We start from the raw sequence: 23209 nt of genomic DNA, 5'->3' as shown, positions 1-23209 counted from the left end.
GAATTCAGGTACAGGCTGGACTAATCAATGCTCCTCTCTCCTTTTCAGGAAAAGACTGCGCACAGTGCGTTGGAACGAATGCGGACTGGCAGAGGGCTGGCCCACTTGGCCATTCTGATGGCTTTCGAGCAGCAGGCCATGGATCTGGGGAGGCGCCATGACCCCAGGTCCACCGGTGGCGGTGAGGCTGGAGTGTCACATTTGGCGAGCACTCAGGTCACCATGTGTGTCACAGAAGCCATGGCATTGCTGAATGCTCTGTGATTGAAGTTAGCAACACGGGTTTACCAATGATTATGGAAGGGTGAGTGCATAATGATTCGGGGGAGCAGTATGCAAGTTGACATTGTCTGCACTGTAACTAACCAAATGTCTTTTTCCTTCCTTTCAGCATCACTGGAACAGGGCTGGGAAGAGGAGGCAGAGGGCCCACCTCTCACCCCTGAAGCCCTCCAGCAAATGCACTCAGCAGCGTCACACCATCTCAGCCAGGCAGGCACCAGCGCAGATAGTAGCACCTCGGTGGGAATTAGATCTTCAGCTAGTGCCCCGGGGCACGGCGGTGAGGGCACCTCACACTCGCTTGAGGTGCGGGCAGAGACAGAGAGTGCCCAGGGCGCCGACAGTCGGTGGACTGCTGGGGACCACGCAAATGCTCGGTCGGTGGCTGCCGATGTGGCTCTGGAGTCGTCCGTGAGGCAGCAAACGCTGGAAGTGCAGCAGGATATGCGGGAGGATCTGGCGGAGATACACAAGGCTATGCGTGGAATGGTGCCCGTGCTTGAGGAGCTCACGCGCAACATCACCGATGCAATGAGCCTCATGCTTCCTCCATGGAGAGAGTGGCAACTCTCGTGGAGTGGCTCCTCCAGGAGAACAATCAAGCCCTCCTGGGGTTGCGCTCGGACCTGCAAGCCCTCACAACGGCACTGGCAACAGCTGGTCAGTACCAGTGTGGGAGATGGTCTGGGCACCAAGTATCCTAGCTCGCTGCCCATCCATCCATGGTGAGCAGGGAGGTCCGAAGCGACCTCACGTCAGCGCAGGAGCTGCCTGTCGTCTCTGGGCTCCTCTCAGGATGCTTCAGATGAGGGTAGCAGCTCCTCCGCCCTTCTGCCAGTGACCGTGGCATCCGATGAGGCTGCAGCGACTGGGGAGAAGCCCAGCTGTGTAACTGGCCACTCCCTCCCAGGCAGGGCCATCAAATGCTCCATGGGTCAGAGGACGTCCGCCAAGGTCATCGAGGCCAACAGGACAGCACAGCGAGCAGACTGTCTCAGGTGCCAGTGCCAGCGAGGGGACAGCACCTAGACTTAACACCCGCAAGCGTAACTTTAAGGCACATTAGGCACATAACGGGTTTCTCACTGGTACTTTTATGTTGGCCCATAGCACTTAGTCGAAGACTCGGTCTGATGTCCAACGCTGTTTTTGTTTTGCTTTATCAATTTACTTTTGTTTACTCAGTAAATTTTGACATGTTGCCATGCCTCAGGGTGATTCCTTACATTTAAGGATGTGTACAGGAAGCCATGGTGTTATGAGTTGTTCGACATTCAACTTTATTGACAAGGGCCTTAGTTATTGTTATTATCCAGGCTGATTTAAAACTCAGGTATTGAGTATGAAGGCTGCAGCCCTGGTGTGTGTTGAAGGTCCATCTGTGGTGTGCTAGCTGAATGTTCAATGGATTAAAGCCTCCCGGGTGTCCCTATTTCCCTGGAGGTTGCCCGGGTCAGTGTCAACCCCCTCTGCACTCTCCTGTGCATGCTCATCCTCGGACTCACTGCTCGACTCATTGTGTGCATCTGGAGCAACTGCGTCAATGTCTTCCTCGTCCACTGCGTGCCCCCTTTCCAGCGCCAGATTGTGGAGAGTGCAGAATGCAGCCACTATCAGCGACACACGATCTGGGGGGTATTGGAGCGCACCCCATGAACGGTCCAGACATCGGAAGCGCATCTTGAGAAGACCGATGGTTCTCTCCGCCACAGCACTTGTGGAGGCGTTGCTCCTATTGTAGCACTGCTCAGCCTCTGTTCTTGGATGGCGGAGAGGCGTCATGAGCCACCTTTTGAGGGCATAGCCCTTGTCACCCAGCAGCCATCCATCCAGCCAGGCTGGAGCACTGAAGAGCCCTGGCACCTGGGAATGTCTGAGGATGTAGGTGTCGTGGGAGCTGCCTGGGTACCTTGCACAGACTTGTAGAATCAGCATCCTGTGATCACACACTATCTGCACGTTCATGGAGTGGAAGCCCTTCCTGTTGACAAAGGCACCGGGTTCACCCGTTGGCACCTTGATGGCCACATGTGTACAGTCTATAGCAGCCTGGACGCGGGGGAAGCCAGCAATGGCCGCAAAGCCTCTGGCTCGCTCTGTCTGACTTGTATCATCCCAGTGGTAATGGATGAAGGTCAATGCATGCCTGAATAAAGCTTGACACAAGTGTAGACAGTTGATTGGGAGACTCCGCAGAGATCACCCACCAACCCCTTGAAAGAACTGGAAGCATAGAAGTTGAGGGCAGCAGTGACCTTTAGAGCCACTGACATGGGGTGCCCACCCACACAGTTACTGGAGATCTCAGGACCTACCATCTGACAGCAGGATAGTGGAGTCTTCTGTGGCCCCTTCCGCCTTGGACTTCCTGTTGGCCCTGCGCCCCTTGTGCCTGAGCCTCTGCTCACAAAGGTGGCTCCCCTGGAGGCTGAATGTGGACTCCTGGCCTCCTCCCCTTCTGGCCCTCCCTTTGTCCTCAGGGGAGGTGCCTCCAGTGGAGAGTAGAACTCTCATTCCCAGGCTAAAGGAAGGCTTCCTGAAAGCTGCAAGTCCCAGAAATGATCTTTACTGTAGAGTCCCGACCAAGGCTTTTACTCCTGTCCTAACAGCTGGAATGAGTTTTAAAGTCTTCCTGCTCCGTCAGGCAAGAATAAGTTACTTTCACACTTAAATCCCTCAAACATCACATTCCCCACTCGCCCCTCTTATCCTGCCTGTGGATGAGGTTTACACAAATGTCTCCTACCCGTCTGCCCGTTGCACCTGTGCAACGTCCTGAAGATCACACGGGCTGTGGAAAAATCAAGATCAATCACTGCCTCAAGGGCCTTGACTGGCCCGTTAATTGATGGCGGGTGCGCATCTGAACTTATAGCACGTCCCCCCCTCCCAAATATCGCAATGGCGCGTAGTGACGTCGGGACACTCACCCCGTGTCACCGCGCATCACTTTACGCGGCCTGTACCCGCTCGCCAAGGGGAAAATTCCGGCCAGAGCTTATTATAAAGGATGTAATAGCAGAGCATTTAGAAATACATAACATAATCAAGCAGCGTCAGCATGGCTTCATAAAAGGAAATCGTGCCTGACCAATTTATTAGAATTCTTTGAGGAGGTAACAAGCAGGGCAGATAAAGGGGAACCAGTAGATGTGATATATTTGGATTTCCAAAAGGAGTTCAATAAGGCACCGCACATAAGGCTACTTAATAAAGGAGCTGAATATTATTTAAGTAGAGAAAGGCTGCAGAAAGCAATAGCATAGAAGGATTTGGGGGGTTGGTGGGGGGGGGCGGGGTGGTGGTTCTCATGCATGACTCCCAAAAAGCTAGCATACAAGTTCAGCAGGTAATAGGGAAGGCAAATGGAATGTTGGCCTTTATTTCAAAGGGAATGAAGTATAAAATAGGGAAGTCTTGCTAAAACTATACAAGGCACTAGTTAGACCACACCTGGAACACTGTGAACAGTTTTGGTCCCCTTATGTGAGGAAAGATGTACTGGCATTGGAGGCAGTCCAGAGAAGGTTCACTCGGTCGATCCCGGGTATGGAGGGATTTTCTATGAGAGGTTGAGTAGGTTGGGCCTGTACTCATTGGAGTTTAGGAGAATGACAGGCGACGTTATTGAAACATATAAGGTTCTTAGGGGGCTTGACAGAGTAGATGCTGAGAGGTTGTTTCCCTTTGTAGGAGAGTCTAGGGCCAGAGGGCATAATCTCAGAGTAAGGGGTCGCCCATTTTTTAGTTCAGGATTATCAGATCAGCCATAATCTCATTGAATGGCTGAACATGCAATGGGCCAAATGGCCTACTTCTGCTCTTATGGTCTTATTATAATGAATATCAGTGCTGTAATGAATATCTCAACTGTGTATCAGTGCTTTATTGAAAATCAGTTCTATGTATCAATGCTATAATGAAAATCAATGCTGTGTATCAGTGCTGTAATGAATATCAGTGCTGTGTATCAGTGATGTAATGAATATCAATGCTATATTGAAAATCATTGTTGTATATCAGTGTTGTAGTATCAGTGCTGTGTATCAGTACTGTATTGAATATCAGTGCTGTGTATCAGTGCTGTATTCAATATCACTGTTGTGTATTGGGGTTGTAATAAATATCAGTATTGTGTATCAGTGTCGTAATGAATATCAGTGCTTTGTATCAGTTATTTGTTGAATATCAGTGCTGTGTATCAGTGCTGTAATGAATATTAGTGTTGTAATGAAATTCAGTGCTGTGTATGAGTGCTGTAATGAAATTCACTGCTGTAGATCAGTGCTGTATTGAATATCAGTGTTGTGTATTGGGATTGTAGTGAATATCAGTGCTGTAATGAATATCAGTGATGTGTATCGGAGCTATATTGAATATCAGTGCTGTATATAAGTGATGTAATGAATATCAGTGCTACATTTGAAATCAGTGTAGTGTATCAGTGTTGTAATATCAGTGCTGTGTATCAGTGATGTAATGAATATCAGTGGTGTGTATCAGTGCTGCAATGAATATCAGTGCTGTGTATCAGTGCTGTATTGAATATCTGTGTTGTGTATCAGTGCTATAATGAATATCACTGCTGGGTATCAGTGCTGTATTGAATATCAGTGCTTTGTATCAGTGCTGTATTGAATATCAGTGCTGTGTATCAGTGCTGTAATGAATATCAGTGCCGTGTATCAGTGCTGTAATGAATATCAGTGCTGTGTATCAGTGCTGCAATGAATATCAGTGCTGTGTATCAGTGCTGTAATAAATATCAATGCTGTGTATCAGTGCTGCAATGAATATCAGTGCTGTGTATCAGTGCTGTATTGAATATCTGTGTTGTGTATCAGTGCTATAATGAATATCACTGCTGGGTAGCAGTGCTGTATTGAATATCAGTGCTTTGTATCAGTGCTGTATTGAATATCAGTGTTGTGTACTGGGATTGTAATGAATATCAGTGCTGTGTATCATTGCTGTAATGAATATCAGTGCTGTGTATCAGTGCTGTAATAAATATCAATGCTGTGTATCAGTGCTGCAATGAATATCAGTGCTTTGTATCAGTGCTGTATTGAATATCTGTGTTGTGTATCAGTGCTATAATGAATATCATTGCTGGGTAGCAGTGCTGTATTGAATATCAGTGCTTTGTATCAGTGCTGTATTGAATATCAGTGTTGTGTACTGGGATTGTAATGAATATCAGTGCTGTGTATCAGTACTGTAATGAATATCAGTGCTGTAATGAATATCAGTGCTGTGTATCAGTACTATAATGAATATCAGTGCTGTGTATCAGTAATGTAATGAATATCAGTGCTGTGATGAATATTAGTGCTGCGTATCAGTGCTGCAATGAATATCAGTGCTGTGTATCAGTGCTGTAATGAATATCAATGCTGTGTATCAGTACTGTATTGAATATCAGTGCTGTAATGAATATCAGTGCTGTGTATCGGTGCCGTAATGACAATCAGTACTGCATTAAATAGAAGTATATTTTTGTATAGAAGCAGTTCAGAGAAGATTCACTTGACTGATCCCTGGGATGAGGGTTTTAATTTATGAGGAAAGGTTGAGCAGGTTGAGCCTGTTTGTCCTTTGGAGTTTTGAAGAATGACAGATCTTACTAAACAAATAAAATCCTGAGGAGGCTCAGGTGGTTGCCGAGAGACTGTTTCCCCTTGAAGGAGACACTAGAACTAGGGGGCGCAGTTTAAAAATAAGGGATCTCCCAACTAAGATGGACACTCTCAGACAGTCATTAGTATGTGAAATTCTCTTCCCCAGAGAGCAGTGGAGGCAGGGCCATTGAGTATTTTTAAGGCTAAGTTGGATAGCTTCTTGATTAACAAGGAAGTTCACTGATGCCCTTTTGCAAAGGAAATCTGCTGTCCTTACCTGGTCTGGCCTATGTGTGACTCCAGATCCAATGTGGTTCAGTCTTAACTGCCCTCTGAAATGGCCTAGCAAGCCACTAAGTTCAAGGGCAGTTAGGGATGAGTGACAAATGCCTACACCCCACGCGAGAGTTTAAAAAAAAATGAGTTGACAGTGAGGTAAGTGCTTTATTTCCTTACCATTGTTTTCATCTCTTTCGAGATGTGGTTATAGAATTGGCGCTCCACATTCCACGGCGAGCCAATGTTGGATGTCGAGTTGGACCGCGTCCTGTTGAGTTTCGCCATCATCGCCTTCTCGTCCTTCTGCAATCAAAATAAAGTAGGGTCAGCGTTAGCTTCAAAAGGGAAGGAAGTTCTGGAGGAAACAGAAGCCGTGTCAAATTCATGGCAGAAGAACAAGAACAAGGAGAGGGAAGAGGCCCATTAATGTGGTGGTTATATCATTGGACTAGTAAGTGCACAGACCTGGACTAAACACCCATTTGGAACGTGAATTTAAAACTCAACAGTTTGAGAGTTGGGATTCAAGTCTGAGATTCAATGGAGTGAATGGCCTCTTTCTGTATTGTATTATGAAAGGAAGAGGATTTATAAGGTTGATACCAGGACAATAACTATCAGGAAATTCTGACCGGGTTGGGGCCCTTTTATTTTAGAGCAGAGAAGGTTGACAGGTGACCTAATAAAAGGTCTTTACAATTTTGAAGTTCTGCAAGAGGGTAGGGTGGGGTCTTGTGGTGCAGTGGGTAGCGTCCCTCCCTCTCAGCCAGAAGCTCTGGGTTTAAGTCCCATGCCAGGACTTGATGGCCATGGAAGGTACGTTCTTAATGTGGCTAAACAGGTTGATTATCAACCCGTCAATCCTCCCAATATGCCCGACGGCAGGCGTTAAGGACAGGTGAGTTTCCTGGTCAGCCATACTGCAGAAGGCAAAGACAAACCGCTGCAATACTTTGCCAATCTTAATCATGGACCAATCCAATGGAAGTCTATGGTCGCCAACGCCCTGTTAGGGCATGGTACCCGAAGGAGGAAGAGGGCTAAAGGGTAGACATAGGAAAAATATTTTCCTATTTGTGGGTGAGTGAGAAAGTAGGGGTATGAACCATAAATATAAGCTAGCTACCAATAAATCTAATAGGGAATTCAGGAGAAGCTTCTACATCCAGAGAACGGTTAGAGCAAGGAACTCACTACCACAGGGGTGGTTGAGGCAAATAGCATAGATGCATTTAAGAAGAAACTAAATAAGTACATGAGAAAGAAAGGAATAGAAGGATGTATATAATCTTAGATGAAAAAATATATTAAGTTAAGGTTAGATGAAAGGTTAAATGAAAAAGAAAGGCGGGTGGAGACTCATGTGAAGCATAAACACCAGCATGGACCTTTTGCAGAAGTAATGGAATATAAGTTCAACATTTTAATAAGTGGCTTATGTCTTCACTAGAGCTAGAATAGGAATCTGCCAGGTTATTACTGTAGCATTCTGGATACATTCTGTCATCACATAGGGCAGTGTTCATTAGTATCTCAATAGAGAAAGTTCCAAACTAATTGGTAATTTTCCAACTCTGAGTTAGTAAAGATAGGAAATGTTAGATGTGGAAAGACAAAGGGCCACCTGGTTCACCTTCTGCCATCCTGGCAGTTGCATGGTACAATGATAATGGAGTTTTTGACTGATCAATCACTATCCATTAGTCTACAACAAGCCCAAGGCGGAGGTTAGAAGAACTCACAGTGACGGAGAGCTTTGGGAACCATGGGTCTAAAGTTAGCCCCTTTCCTCTAGTATGCTACACTTAGCACATCAGTTTCAAATTAACTCACATACTGTAACTCAACGATTTCCTCTCTGTGACCTCTGCATTCATCCAACACTGGTCTCTTGGGCATACTCAACTTCCTTCTCTCCACCATTGCTGGCTGTACCTTCAGACGGCTTGGTTCTAAGCTTTGTGATTCCCTCCCTAAACCTTTCCACCTCTCCACCTCTCTCTCCTCCAATGAAGACTCACTGCTGGCGATCCCTGGCTGAGGTTTCTCATCCCTTGGACCAAGAGGTCTGTAGCTTCTAGAGCACTGAAATCTGGACAGACCTGGGACTGTTGTGTCACATGGAGCAGGATGTTAACCCAGTGGATAACTGCAGGGAGATATCCTCTGGAAATTCCTCTAAGGATTTACGCACGTGGCCCCTTTAGCCACAACTCCTGGGTGTGCAGGGAAACGGCTTCCACTGACCTTCCGTGATCGGGAAAGCCGGCTGAGTGAATCCCTGAAGGTTGCTTTGAATCTTAGTGTCAACTCTTGACAATTTGTATCGGTGAAATTTTATTGACACCTGGTATCAGGTGCCTCAGTGAGTCATTCAATGTGATCTTTACAAGTGAGAATAAAAGTCAAGACATGAATACCTTGTGAGAGGGTGCTGTGTCTGACAGAGGATTGGAAATGGGGTTTGTTTTGTTCACACTCTGATCTGCTGTGAGATTGAGATTTAATCTTCTGTCTGTGACATTTTCAGCCAGCCAATGCGTTGGTGTTTGAACAGTGGAAGCAAGAGGCACTGCGACCAGGCTATGACAATGTTCACTTCATCTTCAGAGGTTGATAATTCAGCCACTGCATCATTGCTATCTCTCCCTGCCTTCACCGCACACTTGACAGCACCTGTAAAAGCCTTGTCCCGACTCAAACACCACAGACTCCAATTGGCCCTAAAGTCCAGCCCCGACCCCACAGCCTGCCCTACTGGCCCATCACCCTCGTCCTCTCAGCCCTCTACCAGGATCCCATCAAAGCATCTGACTCAAAATCCTCCTTCTCATTCATAAATCCCTCCACTGCCTTGCCTGCCACTTTACCACTACAACCTCCACCTAACTGCCATTGTGTGAGCTGTGGCTTGCTGAGTAGTACCCTCTTGCCTTGTGATCAGAGGGTTGTGGATTCAAATGCTTTGAGCATCAAGTTGAGATGTGCACTATTGTGGGAGTGCTTCAGAAGAACATGCAAAATAGTCTGTTGATTTGCTATTGCATGAAATCAAGATCTCCCCTGTAATGTTCTTATACAACATGCTCCTTTATTACAGTTTGATAACTTTTCCCCATTTGACAGAGCTATCAAATCACACAGTACAGGAGAAGGCCTTTGTAGCTTGGCTTTTGTATATACAATTCATCCCACCAGTCCCCCTGGCTCTTTTCCCATAGCTCTGCAAATATTTCTTTTGCAAGTATTTACCCAAGTCCCTTTTGAAAGTCCCTATTGAATTGGCTTTGATCAGTCTTTGGTCAGTGCTTTCCAGGTCATGGTAACTCACTGCATTGAAAAAAGTCTTATCATTTCCCCCACCAGTTATTTCAACAATTATATGCTGTAATTATATACTATAATCTAGAGGGTAATAACAGAGATTCCCTATGAAATGGTCATGACCATCTAAGACTGAGATGGGAAACTTCTCTCCACTTGGAGGGTTGTGAGTCTTTGGAATTTTCTATCCCTATTGCATTGTGGATTCTCAATCATTGGTTATATCTAAGACTGAGATCGATAGATTTTTTGGGGCACTGAATTAAGGGACAGGAGGAAGGGCGGGAAGTTGGATTTAAGTTAAATGATCAGCTATGATTTTATTGAATGGTGAAGCGGGCTCAAGGGGCCAAATGGCCTACTACTGCTCCTATTTCTTATGTTTCTTATATAATCTTTTGGTTTACCCGTTTCTGGCTACATCCCACGATGAGGTAGGTCTCAATATTGTGATCCTTCAAGTAAACATTCCGCTCGCCTCCGAAACCTGCCTCCACCTCGTAGTCCCCATTCAGGTAGTTGAGTGTGGCTTTAGTTATGTGGATTCGCCTGCAAGCAAGAAGAGACACCTTTCAGGGAGTGAATGGATTGAGAACGGCTGTGCAAATCACTCATTCAATCAAAGTACAACCTAAAATCACTGGCTCTCCATCTTCCCTGGAGATCTCAGTCTGCCAACAAGAACTGGAACTAACCCAAGCGTTTGGACATGCAGTGAATAATGGGGCACTGGGGAGTAGTTTATGAGCTGGAATCAACGTGAGGGGTTTTAGAGGTTTATAAATGGAACAATGATGGCCAGGAGTGAGCTACAGGCTGGAATCCAATTGAGGAGTTCAAGCGGTTTAAATATAGAACAATGGTTTCCTGGGATTGAGTTGTGGGCTGGTATCTAATTGGGGGTGTTCATGTATCGTTTATCATAGAATCATACAATGATACCTCATTGTGGGAGGCTATTTGGCCCATTATGCCTGTGCCGTGTTTTTCCTTGAACTATTTATCCAATTCCCTTTTGAAAGTTACTATTGATTCTGCTTCCATCATCCTTTCAGGCAGCGTGTTCCAGATCACAACAATTTGCTGCATTAAAAAATTGTTTCCTCCTCATTGGCCCCTGGTTCTTTTGCCAATTGTCTTGAATCTGTGTCCTGCAGTTGCTGATTCTTCTACCATCTCACTATTATACAGAATAATGAAATGTGTTCAGATTGGAATTTGAGCGAGGGACATTAATTTTGCAAGTCCCTATTAACTCATCACTGGAAATCCTTCTGGGGTTTAACTCCTAGTCTGCTGGAAGGTTTGTCAGGATAAAACCTTGTTCATTTGTTTGTTACTTCACCAAAGCTCTTCTCTCCACTCCCAAAGATGATGATGTCCTTCAGGGGTACAGTCTCATGGGTGTTACGTACACTTTGACACCTTGTCATTGATATTAGGGAAACACCATTCCACCCAGCCTACTCTCTCAACCACCTTTCATGCCAACAGTAATGATGTTCCCTTACTTCACTGGGTCAGTTTTATTTTTTAATTGCTGCAAAGAGAGATGTGTTGTCAAAGTTTTTCATCTTGCACTCATCAGGACGAATGCAAAAATGTCCAAGTTTCAATTGATCACAACAATTTATGCTACAGGAGAAAAGTGGTGCTGAATGGTGGGAAGACGACTATGATTGGCTGAGATGTTTCCATGGAGAAAGCAACTGGGAAACCATGCTGGGAAACCAACTAGGCTAACCATGCTCTTGGATAATTCAAAAAAAGGCACAAGGCTTGAACATGTCCCTTTTATTTGCAGAGAGTGTGTCCCTGCGTGGGAATATATGTTGCTTTAGCAAGTGCAAATGAGCCACGTTATGAGCTCGACTGATTATCTTAAATTCGTTGTTAGTGTAGCTATTAGCACACTCAGGAATGTTCAGCAAGTGCTGCCCAATCGTGGAATCGTATCTAACAGTAGATGTTTTGGATTTTGATTGAGCGTGGTCTGTACTCTGCCTATTATGAACAATTATCCATGGGATGTGGGTATTGCTGGCAAGGCCAGAATTTATTGGCCATCCCTAATTGCCCTTGAGAAAGTGGCAATAAACCGTCTTCTTGAACCGCTGCAGTCCCTGTGGTGTAGGTACTCCCACTGTGCCATTAGGAAGGGAGTTCCAGGATTTTGATTCAGCGACAGTGAAACAACAGTGATATAGTTCCAAATCAGGATGGTTTGTGGCTTGGAGCAGAACTTGCAGGTGGTGGTGTTACCATGCATCTGCTGCCCTTATTCTTCTAGATGGTAGAGATCACAGGTTTGGAAGATGCTGTCAAAGGAGCCTTGCTAGGTTGCTGCAGTGCATCTTGAAGGTGGCACTCACTACTGCCGATATGTGCTGGTGGTGGAAAGAGTGAATATTTAATATGATGAATAGGGTGCCAGTCAAGTGGGCTGCTGTGTCACGGATGGTGTCGAGCTTCTTGAGTGTTGTTGGAGCTGCACTCATCCAGGTAAGTGGACAGTATTCCATCATGCTTCTGACTTGTGCCTTGTAGATGGTGGACAGGCTTTGAGGAGTCAGGAGGTGAGTTATCCTGGAACTCCCTTTCTAATATCACACTGGCAGCAGTATTGGTACATGGACTGCAGTGTTTCAAGAAGAAAGCCCACCACAACCACTTTCTCAGGGCGACTAGGGATGGACAATAAACACCAACCTTGCCAGTGTCACCCAAACTCCAAGACAAAATTGTCCTGAAAACCTGCTTTATTTAAAAAGGTGAATTTTTAATCTACTGTCTGGAAATCCCTGATTTTTTTTTAAAAAGAGACTAAAGCTGCATTCCAGTGATGTGAGCTTGCAGCCAAAATGGCTACACAATTTGCATCACTGTACTCTCCACAATCCAACACCATTGAGACAGAGGCTATATGTCTGCAAAACCCAAGACATTATCCACATTTTTGTTACTTAAGCTCACAGCCAAAGATGGCTAGACAATTTGTATTGCTGCGCCTTCCACATTCAAACACATGGAAATGGAGTCTACATGTCTGCAAAACTCACCTCAGGGAACTGTGTATGAGTCACAAGCCTTAACCCATTAGCACAGTGTCCAAATTCTCACCTGGTTACTTAACTGTGTGGGGACACTCCATTAGATATAACCACTTGGACAATGGGACCCTGGGTGAGAGATGGGTTCCCAGACCTGATCTCATCAAGCCTCAATCTGAATACATGGGCCATGACCCCTGGACAGTTGGGGTGGGAAGGTCATGCGATATCCCAACCGTGTGTGTGTTTCACGCACTTGCTTTCCCTGCAGAACAGGACAAGCAAACGCAATGCAGACAGAAAGCACCAGAGTGGGTTCCTTCCTCTCTTCACCCAACCTGCAAGTTTTAAATCCTGTCTGCTGGTTTTGATTATACAGGTGCTTAGACAGAGATTTGAAAAAGAACTCAATCCGGCACTACAGTCTCCAGAAGAACAGATAAACCATCTTTCTGCAGCTTTAAACCGTCTTAACACCAGAAACATCAGGACCACAAAATGAACCAGCAAATTCTGTCTGAAACCAGCCAGGTCACCAACCTTCACGAACTGGATACCCCTGCAACTTCACTGGACTCACTATCCTTCCCACTCTGTAATCTATTTGTGTGTGTGGGTGTGAAAGACAGAGCGTTTTTATTATTTTTCACAAGTGCAATAAAAGTTATCTCCTCTTTTAGAAAAAGACTCAGGAAAACCTGGCTGATTGTGGCATTCATGGTCACAGTGCAACAACAGTTAAACGCTCACTGAATTGGCCAGTATATCCTTTTCAAAAAAAGCTATTGTGGTCAATCAAGGAGTCTCGCTCGTCAACTGACCGGAACAGAAATTTGGGGGCTGCATCTGTAACCAGCCCACAGACAAATGAGAAATTGGAAGTAGGAAGCCAAATTGATCCCTTGCAGTATATTTTAAAACTTCCATTCAGACTTTCTTCCAGTTTGGAGTGTTCAAGTACTTAAAATGTCCACATTCATGATCTGTACCTTTTTAGAACAGATCGGGATAACTTGGGAGTGTTTAAAAGCCTTATTCATCCAAGAGTTAAGGAGTGTGGGTGTGCATTTAGAAATAGGTGTATATTTCTCTTCATTCACAGGATGTGGGTGTCGCTGGCTAGGCCAGCATTTATTACCCATCCCTAACTGCCCTTGAGAAGGTGACGGTGAGCTGCCTTCTTGAACCACTGCAGTCCAAGTGGTGTAGGTACACCCACAGTGCTGTTAGGGAGGGAGTTCCAGGACCTTGACCCAGCGACAGTGAAGGAATGGTGATATAGTTCCAAGTCAGGGTGGTGTGTGACTTGGAGGGGAACCTGCAGGTGGTGGTGTTCCCATGTGTCTGCTCTCCTTATTCTTCTGGATGGTAGGGGTCAGAAGTTTGAAGTTGCTGTTGAAGGAGCCTTGGTGAGTTGCTGCAGTGTACTTTGTAGAAGGTACACACTGCTGCCACTGTGTGTTGGTGGTGGACGGAGTGACTGTTTGTGAATGAAGTGCCAACCAAGCAGGCTGCTTTGTCCTGGATGGTGTCCAACTTCTTGAGTGTTGTTGGAGCTGCACTCATCCAGGCAAGTGGGGAGTGTTCTACCACGCTCTTGACTCGTGCCTTGTAGATGGTGGACAGGCTTTGCAGGATCCAAAAGCTAGGAAATCCGAAATCCTAAAACTTGTGGCAACCATACTGCATTTGAATTTGAAGAATAGGAGACTGGTGTAGGACCTGCAACCAACAGGCTAGTATTAGCAAAGATACAGCCGGAACAGCCAAGGAAAAGAAAAAGAGGAAAGAGAGAGACAAGGAAAGGGAAATACAGGGGAGAAGGGAAAAAAGAGAGAGAGAAGAACGGAAGGAAGAGAGGGAATTCCAGGAAAGGGAGAAAGAATGAGCTTTCCAGAAGTAAAACAAAAAAGAGGATTAAAGCAGCTTGAACTGTAGGGAAAGGTCCACCACACCAAAAGAGGGCACCCCTAGCGAGGAAACCTCCCCTAGCTCCAGACCAAGTGTCAAGCTCTTAAAGCACTCACAACTGATACAAAAGTTTGTTGAGGGGGATGTGGATGCACTTTTTGTCTCATTTGAAAAGCTTGCAAAGCAGCTGAACTGGCCAGTGGAGGTTTGTACCCTTCTGCTGCAAAGCAGATTAACAGGAAAAGCCCTTAAGGTTTATGCGCTATTGTCCAACAAGTGTTAATCAAACTATGAGATGACCAAAATTGCTATTCTGAGAGCACGTGACCTGATACTGGAGGCATACCCCCAAGAATTCCAAACTCTCTGAAAATGGCTCAAGCAAACTTACATTGAGTTTGAAAGGGTTAAGCAACTAGCTTTCGAGAGGTGGATATGGGTGCTTAAGACAGATCCCACCACGAGAACCTCAAAGATGTCATCCTCCTCGGGGAGTTCAAAAACTCTCTTCCCCTTTCCATAAAGACACATGTGGAAGAACAAAGAGTCTCTAAAGCCAGACAGAAGCCATCATAACTGATGACTATGAATTAACCCACAGACCCCTAAACTCAAAGGAAACTGGAATCTGGTAGTCCTTACAGGCTAGGGAGAGATAGGAGGGAGGTAGATAAAGCCGAAAGATGAAGTTTGAGAGCAAAGGGGAATAACAGAGGAAATTCTGATCAATCTCCAGCTTTTAAAAGAAGGAACCTAGGTGGTAAACCTGTAGGGGCCTGCTCTGTGTGTTTTCAGTGTGGGAAGCCTGGCCACCTAAGGGAGAACTGCTGGTATGCCAAAAGCCAACAGGGGGCATTGCAGTCAAGACAGTGCCTGTGGCCATGCAGGTCGTAAGCCTGTGTTGAAACGTGGCTGATGGCCAGAATGCCGAGCAAGATTTTGCGGCTAAAGAGAAAACGACTCCTAGTTTTTCTAAAAAGCCAGAAAAGTAGTTCAGTATTCTCCGAGATACTGGATGTTTGCAAACAATGTTTGTGGCAGGAGATGACTTCCATACAAAAACTTCCATAAAAGGCTAATGAGAATCGTTGTATGTGAGCTACTAATGTGGTAGCAAACATTTCCAACATGTGGGCATCACTGTTGAAGTGGATTTTGTCCCTACGCAGGCGCACTCACAACTCTCAATTTTAAAAGCTCACAACCATCCCTTGCCATCGCCCTTGAGAAGAGGGGGCAGCAAATAGGCCAGAAGAGGCCAAAGTGCTTTAAAAACTTTACTCTGTCAGAACTCCTTGCATCAGGACTGCTTGTATACCCCTCCCCCAACCCTCTCTTCCAGGACCCCTAAGCAATCCACAGGGCTCTCCCAGTCTCGGCTTTCGCATTCACCCCTCTAATCGTAGTGGACACCTTCTCCCGGTCACATCCCAGACTGTCACCTCTTGCTGCCAAATTGTTGCTTCCACTCCACCAGCCAAGATGGTGGCCATGACCCTGGGCAATGGAGGGGAGTTGAGGAACTTATATATTAATAAGGCCTCTCTGATAAGATGCTCTGGGGAGCCACTCCAGGGCTCATACACACCGCTCCACTTTTAAAATTGGGGAAAATCTCTCACACTCAGTCTCTCTTACTTCCTAGGGAAGAATGCGCGAGTGAATCAGTGAGCAACCAGTCGAAGCTGAGAGCATCTGACACAGAAGGAGAGCATGATATAGAGTGTGGCAGCAAGACAGAGTGAGAGAGACAGACTGTGGGAGAGGCAGAGACAGTTGTGGGATACAGAGAATATGAGGGACAAGAGTGTGAGAGAGAGATAAAGCGTGTGAGAGACAGAGCCTGAGAGACAGAGAGAGAGAGAGAGGGATGGAGAATATGAGACAGAGTTTGAGAGTCAGATGGAGCGTGTGAAAGACCGAATGTGGGACACAAAATGAGAGAGAGAAAATACAATTGAGTGTATGAGAGAGAGAGAGTGTAGGGGGCAGAATGTGAGAGGCAGAGAGAGTGTGAGAGATAGGGCGGAATCATCCCAGATTTGCACTAAGTGCGGTACCAGGTGGGAAAAAGGACGCCTTACCCGTTGGCCGCAATGGCGGCTTTTCACGCCATATTGACCCGTTCCCGCCTCATTAATTATGCAGCCACAGGAAACACGTCGTCTCGTTGGCAGGACGCCTCCGATTTGCCCGCCACGCTGTTACTTTGCCGCTTCCACACGCCGGGCGCCATATTTAAACTGCAGCCACACGCACACTTCTCAATGCTTGCAGCCCAGGAGAGCACCAGTGAAGTCACGGCCCCAAAAGCCAAGAAGAGTGCAGCCTCCCGATTCCGAGACGCATCCCTGGGATGCCTTCTGGACAGGGTAGAGGCCCGCTGTGATGTCCTCTACCCCCGCTCTGGCCACAGGAGGCCCATCAGTCTCACCACTCTGGTTTGACAGAGGTGGTCAGTGTCGATGCTGCACCACAAGAGGTCGGACACCCAGTGCAGAAAACAGATGGATGATCCCATCCATGCTGCCAGGAACCATCTCATCACTCTAAACTCACCCACTCACAAGCCCATCACACATTCACTGGCATCTCACTCACTGCCAGCTCAAGGGACATCACCACTCACTCTCTCACACACACACCCTCACATCTCCATCTGGCCTCATCTCCTCTGGAGGCAGCCTCCTCAGCCCTCACCACCTTGAGGCCACATGCACAGATCAACATGTGCCCCCACACACCCCTTCCCCAAGCAAGCCCTAGTTCTGCAGCTGTTGAAAAGCCACCCCTGACCCATGGCTGATCTGGGAGGTAGAGACCTGCCTGTGATCCCCTCCTAAAAGGGATGCAGTGCTGCCTGTGAAGCCTGGCACTATCGACTGCGAGTGCTGCCAGAAGCAAGGTACACACAAACTTTGAATTCCCGAGTGAAGTGTAGCTCACCCAGGTGCACGTCGCTTATGGACAACCGTGAAACACGTCAGCGTGCCTGGGTGATCCAGTGTCAGGGATGACTCTGGTGAGCAGGGCTTATAACTACATGCAAATGTATTCGATTAATGTTACCGACATGCGGCAGCGGCACAGGTGGCTTGGCATTGATGGGCGGTGTGGACGATCGTGACCTGGCTTCTCGACAGCCTTTCGCCATATTGTCCGCTCACGCCCACCAAGATGCCGATGCCATAGTGTGTGAGAGGCAGACAGGGTGTGAGAGATAGAGACTGTGTGAGAGAATGTGAAAGGTAGAGTGTGAGAGATGGAGAATGTGAGATGCAGAGAGTGTGTGAGAGGCAGAGATAGTGTGAGAGGCAGAGATAGTGTGAGAGGCAGAGATAGTGTGAGAGGCAGAGAGAGTGTGAGAGGCAGAGACAGTGTGAGAGGCAGAAGGAGTGTGAGAGCCAGATAGAGTGTGAGAGATAGGGACTGCGCGAGAGATAGAGACTGTGTGAGAGAGTGTGAAAGGTAGAGAGAGTGTGCGATGCAGAAAGAGTGTGAGAGGCAGAGAGAGTGTGAGAGGCAGAAAGAGTGTGAGAGGCAGAAAGAGTGTGAGAGGCAGAAAGAGTGTGAGAGGCAGAGAGAGTGTGAGAGGCAGAAAGAGTGTGAGAGGCAGAAAGAGTGTGAGAGGCAGAAAGAGTGTGAGAGGCAGAGAGAGTGTGAGAGGCAGAGAGAGTGTGAGAGGCAGAAATAGTGTGAGAGGCAGAAGGAGTGTGAGAGGCAGAGATAGTGTGAGAGGCAGAGATAGTGTGAGAGGCAGAAAGAGTGTGAGAGCCAGATAGAGTGTGAGAGATAGAGTGTGAGATGCAGAAAGAGTGTGAGAGATAGTGTGTGAGAGATAGAGACTGTGCGAGAGATAGAAACTGTGCGAGAGTGTGTGAAAGATGGAGAGTGTGAGAGGCAGAAAGAGTGTGAGAGATAGTGTGAGAGATAGAGAGTGAGAGAGAGTGTGAGAGAAAGAGTGTGAGAGATAGGGACTGCGCGAGAGATAGAGACTGTGTGAGAGAGTGTGAGATGCAGAGAGAGTGTGAGATGCAGAAAGAGTGTGAGAGTCAGATAGAATGTGAGAGATAGTGACAGATAGAGTGTGAGAGATAGGGACTGCGCAAGAGATAGAGAATGTGTGAGAGAGTGTGAGATGCAGAAAGAGAGTGAGAGATAGAGTGTGAGATGCAGAAAGAGAGTGAGAGATAGAGTGTGAGATGCAGAAAGAGTGTGAGAGATAGTGTGTGAGAGAGTGTGAAAGGTAGAGAGAGTGTGAGAGATGGAGAGTGTGCGAGGCAGAAAGAGTGTGAGAGATAGAGTGTGAGAGAGAGTGAAAGATATCTCTACTATTCCCCATCCTTGTGCCCAAACATGAGGGCTTTATCACTGCTAACAGCTATCAAAATATCCTTCCTAGGATCTCCCTCAGCCTGTATGCCTCAGTAATTGTAACAAAACCTGATCATGCAATTAAACAGAAGCACAAAAAACAAAAGATAGCAAATTAAATTGTTGCTGATCCCAGCATCTAGGAGCTAGGGTCAGTGAAATTTTATGTTTTGATTGTTACAATAAAGCTATTGTTCCTTTTTGTGTATCTGTAACCTGACCCCTTTATATATAACTGAGACTGGAAGACCAGAGTTACAGTTACATTAGAGAAAGCACTTGCCAAAAACTTGTAACCAGAGATACTTTTAGACTCACTCTAGCCCTCGCTAGTTAATGAAATAAGGGATTATTAAAAGATTCATCCCACAAATATCACTTTGCAGTGTGAAACACGACCAAAGCAGTTATGCATGCTGGTTAACCCTTTCCTCTCCAGGGTCGTGGACTTATTCCTCCACAATGCCCCCCCCCCCAACCCCCACCAACCTCCACCCACCACCCCACATTGTCACCCCTTTCACCTTTTCTTCATACGTTGTATGGGACATTCCATATTACGGGGCAGCCCATTTAAAAAAAACAATCAACAACAACATCAAAGCAGCTTCTGGCTGAGGGTGGCATAAAGGGAACCTTGTTAAACTGGAGTCAATGGGAATCGGGGGAAAACTCTCCGCTGGTTGGAGTCATACCCAGCACAAAGGAAGATGGTAGTGGTTGTTGGAGGTCAGTCGACTCAGCTCCCGGACATCACTGCAGGAGTTCCTCAGGGTAGTGTCCTTGGCCCAACCATCTTCAGCAGCTTCATCAATGACCTTCCTTCCATCATAAGGTCAGAAGTGGGGATGTTCGCTGATGATTGCACAATGTTCAGCACCATTCGCGACTCCTCAGATACTGAAGCAGTCCATGTCCAAATGCAGCAAGACCTGGACAATATCCAGGCTTGGGCTGACAAGTGGCAAGTAACATTCACATCACAAAAGTGCCAGGCAATAACCATCTCCAACAAGAGAGAATCTAACCATCGCTCCCTGAATCCTCCACTTTCAACATCCGAGGGTTACCAATGGCCAGAAACTGAACTATACGAGCCATATAAATAGTGTGGCTACAAGAGTAGGTCAAAGGCTGGAAATTCTGAGGTGAGTAACTCACCTCCTAACTCCCCAAAGCCTGACCACAATTTACAAGGCACAGATGAGGAGTGTGATGGGATACTCTCCACTTGTGGCTTCAAAAACACTCAAGAAGCTGAACCACATGCAGGACAAAGCAACCTGCTCGATTGGAAGCCCATTCACCACTATCAACGTTCATTTCTTCCACCAGCTTTGCACAGAGGCATCACTGTGCACCATTTAAAAGATGTAATACAACAACTCACCAAGGCTCATTTGACAGCACCTTAAAAACCTGCGACTTCTACTGCCTAGAAGGACAAGGGCAGCAGATGAATGGGAACACCACCATTTGCAAGTTCCCCTCCAAGACACTCACTATCCTGACTTGGAAATATATCGCCGTTCCTTCACTGTCGCTGGGTCAAAATCCTGGAACTCCCTTACTAACAGCACTGTGGGTGTATCTACACCAGATGGACTGCAGCAATTCAAGGTAGTGGCTCTCCATAACCTTTTCAAGGGCAATTAGGGATGGGCAATAAATGCTGACCTAGCCAGCGACACCCACATCCCAAGAATGAATGAAAAAAAATCTGAGAATGGGGCTTGAGGGTTATGAGAGTCAGCATCAGCAGATAACTAACCCTGATGGGGTAAAATAGTTCCTGAATCAATGGGTCCATGGAGATCAGTTGTTAAACCTGAGTCAGGTAGGTTGTGAGATAGGATAAATATTCTGGAGTAAATTTCCTTTCAGGGTCAGGGATGCATGATGGGCTGAATACTTCCTTCAATCCTGTGAAATTCTTTTGAGTCTCCATAAATTGACCACAACATGGTCCCCGATAGAATAAATTGGTGGAAGGGACATATGCAAAGAGTTCTTTCTTTCTCTATCATGGGATGGAATTTTATGCCGGTGGGATTTTAAGGTCCCGCCGAAGTCAATGGACCTTTGAACAGCTCGCCGCATTTTACGGCCCAGCCCCCATCATGGTGGGACCCAAAAATTCCACCCATTATGTTCTCAAAGCAGCTGTTACACAAACCTCAGCGGCCCTCCATGCACAGTTTCCCCATTGCAGAGTGACCAGCCCAATCTAGCTCATTCCAGGGGTATCTCCTACACTCTATCTTTCGGTCTCTCTCATGCTTTCTGTATCTCTCTCTCACACACTCTGGGCGGGATTTTCCACACCGGCCCGCCCACCACCCCGACCTTGCGGGCTCGCCGCAAAACAATGGACTTCCGGCTGGGGAGGGAGGCTGCCTTGCCCATGGCGGGTCCCCCCCCCCCCCCCCCCCCCCCGCCTCCACAACGACGGCCTCCCCCGGCCTCTGTCTCTCTCACACACTCTCTCTCTCACGCTCTCTCTCCCTGTCCCTTGCACTGTCATTGCCTCTCAAACTCTCTCTGTCTCTCGCACTTTCTCTCACTCTGTCTGTCTCTCACACTCTCCGTCTTTCACGTTCTCCGTCTTTCTCACACTTTCTCTGTCCCGTCCACTGTTGCTGGCTCTTACGCTCTCTCTGCCCCTCACACTGTCCCCCCCACTCTCTGTTTCTCACTCTGTCCATCGCATTCGCTGTCTCTCTCACAGTCTGAGATGAATTTTATGTGCCCCCAGTGGGTCTGTTTCCTGTGGGCCTGTCCCACCACCTTCCCACCCGCCCCTGAGCTCAGCCCCATAATACAGGAGTGGAGGGGGCGGGGGGGCAGGTGGGCGCCAAAATCAACAGCCCGCCTGGCATAATCAAATGAACAATTAAGGGTCAATTAGGTTCCTTATCAGAATTACCTGGAAAAACTCAGCAGGTCTGGCAGCATCGGCGGAGAAGAAAAGAGTTGACGTTTCGAGTCCTCATGACCCTTCGACAGTTCTGTCGAAGGGTCATGAGGACCCGGAACGTCAACTCTTTTCTTCTCCGCCGATGCTGCTAGACCTGCTGAGTTTTTCCAGGTAATTCTGTTTTTGTTTTGGATTTCCAGCATCCGCAGTTTTTTGTTTTTATATTTAGGTTCCTTATCAAGCCAATTGACCCTGATAATATGCTGCCCACACCATAAAACATTTGGAGTGGGCAGATGGGTGGGAACAGGCAGCCTGATTTTAAAGGGCAGGAAGCGAGGAGGGGGTGGGATGCTCTGATCGCAGGACAGCAACCCCCCCCACCCCATCTTAGGTTGCACTCCCGCTTCCTTCCTACTGGCTCCCTCCCTTAAACCTACCCTTTCCTCCTCACCGCCCCCTCTCCCCAACCTACCCAAACCCTGCCGGTACAAGACCCCGGACTTACCTGCTCTGGGGATCCAAAGCCTTGGGGTCCTCTCTTCACCAGCAGGGGCCACCGAGGTCTCCCCAATGCTGCTGGGACCGATGAAGCTGCCGGCCAATCAGATTGTCCCGCAGCTCCAGAGGGCAGGACATCCGCCCCAATGAGCAGTGGAACCCGCTCGGCTCTCGCTAATTAGCCCCGCGGTGCTTTACGGCTCACACCCTTTGTCTCTCTCACACACTCCGGCTATCCTACATGGCCTGAATTTTTACCACGACAACGAGCCTCTCCGTCATGGCGAATATAGCAGAAGCGGCTGAAAATCCTAAGTCCCGACCCCGAACACGGCATTTCCTATTTTCACAGGGGAGCGAATGGGACAGGCCAGGGTTCACCCAATAGTGGCTACTGGAGACAGCTGGCCATTCAAATCATCAGCTGCCTCCACACGATTCTGATTTTTGCATTCTATAGTGTGAAACCTGGAACGTACAGGTTAGACCAGGTAAGAGCAGGTCTGAACTTTGTGGATTTGTTTGGATAACTGGGGTGCCCCTTTAAGAGTTAAGGAATCCCTTTGGATATGGTCCCAAGATGCCCTTGGGGGAAATAAGGTGCCCTTTGGTGGAGTTCAGGAGTCCTTTGGGGTAGGTGCGGCACCCTTTGGAATTGTTAAAATTAGGCATAAATGTGCGTAAAAGTGAATCAACACACTATTATCAAGTTCATTCAGAACTGTCAACAGTCCTGTCAAAAATTGACGATCAAAACTGTCAGAAGCCCCGTCAAAGGAAGTTGTGAGAACCTGTCAAGAGAACCTGTCCAGACTGTCAAGAGGATATCAAGACCAACTGTCAAAGGGATCTGTCAAGCTGTCAAGGAATTTAAAAGACTTGCCCTTTAAATTTTTGAACAAAACTGTCTGGAGTGCTGAAAAAGACACTGCTTGCTGTGGGTACAGCGG

General features: G+C 47.1%; 1 protein-coding gene across 3 annotated transcripts in view; it reads right to left on the bottom strand.

The window, feature by feature from the left end:
• The window catches only part of adcy5 (adenylate cyclase 5), a 368070-nt gene that overhangs the window by 100168 nt on the left and 244693 nt on the right, over positions 1 to 23209 (bottom strand). For all 3 annotated transcript variants that reach the window (XM_041200521.1, XM_041200522.1, XM_041200523.1), the window contains 2 exons: positions 9914 to 10055; positions 6360 to 6485 (listed from right to left, as the gene is read on the bottom strand). In XM_041200521.1, the coding sequence (XP_041056455.1) occupies positions 6360 to 6485; positions 9914 to 10055 (268 nt within the window). The remainder of the gene's footprint in view (positions 1 to 6359; positions 6486 to 9913; positions 10056 to 23209) is intronic.

This window comes from Carcharodon carcharias, chromosome 12, assembly GCF_017639515.1.
Source record: "Carcharodon carcharias isolate sCarCar2 chromosome 12, sCarCar2.pri, whole genome shotgun sequence".
Lineage (NCBI taxonomy): Eukaryota > Metazoa > Chordata > Chondrichthyes > Lamniformes > Lamnidae > Carcharodon > Carcharodon carcharias.
Note: the sequence above shows the minus strand (reverse complement) of the source record. Positions and strands in the feature narration are given on the sequence as shown.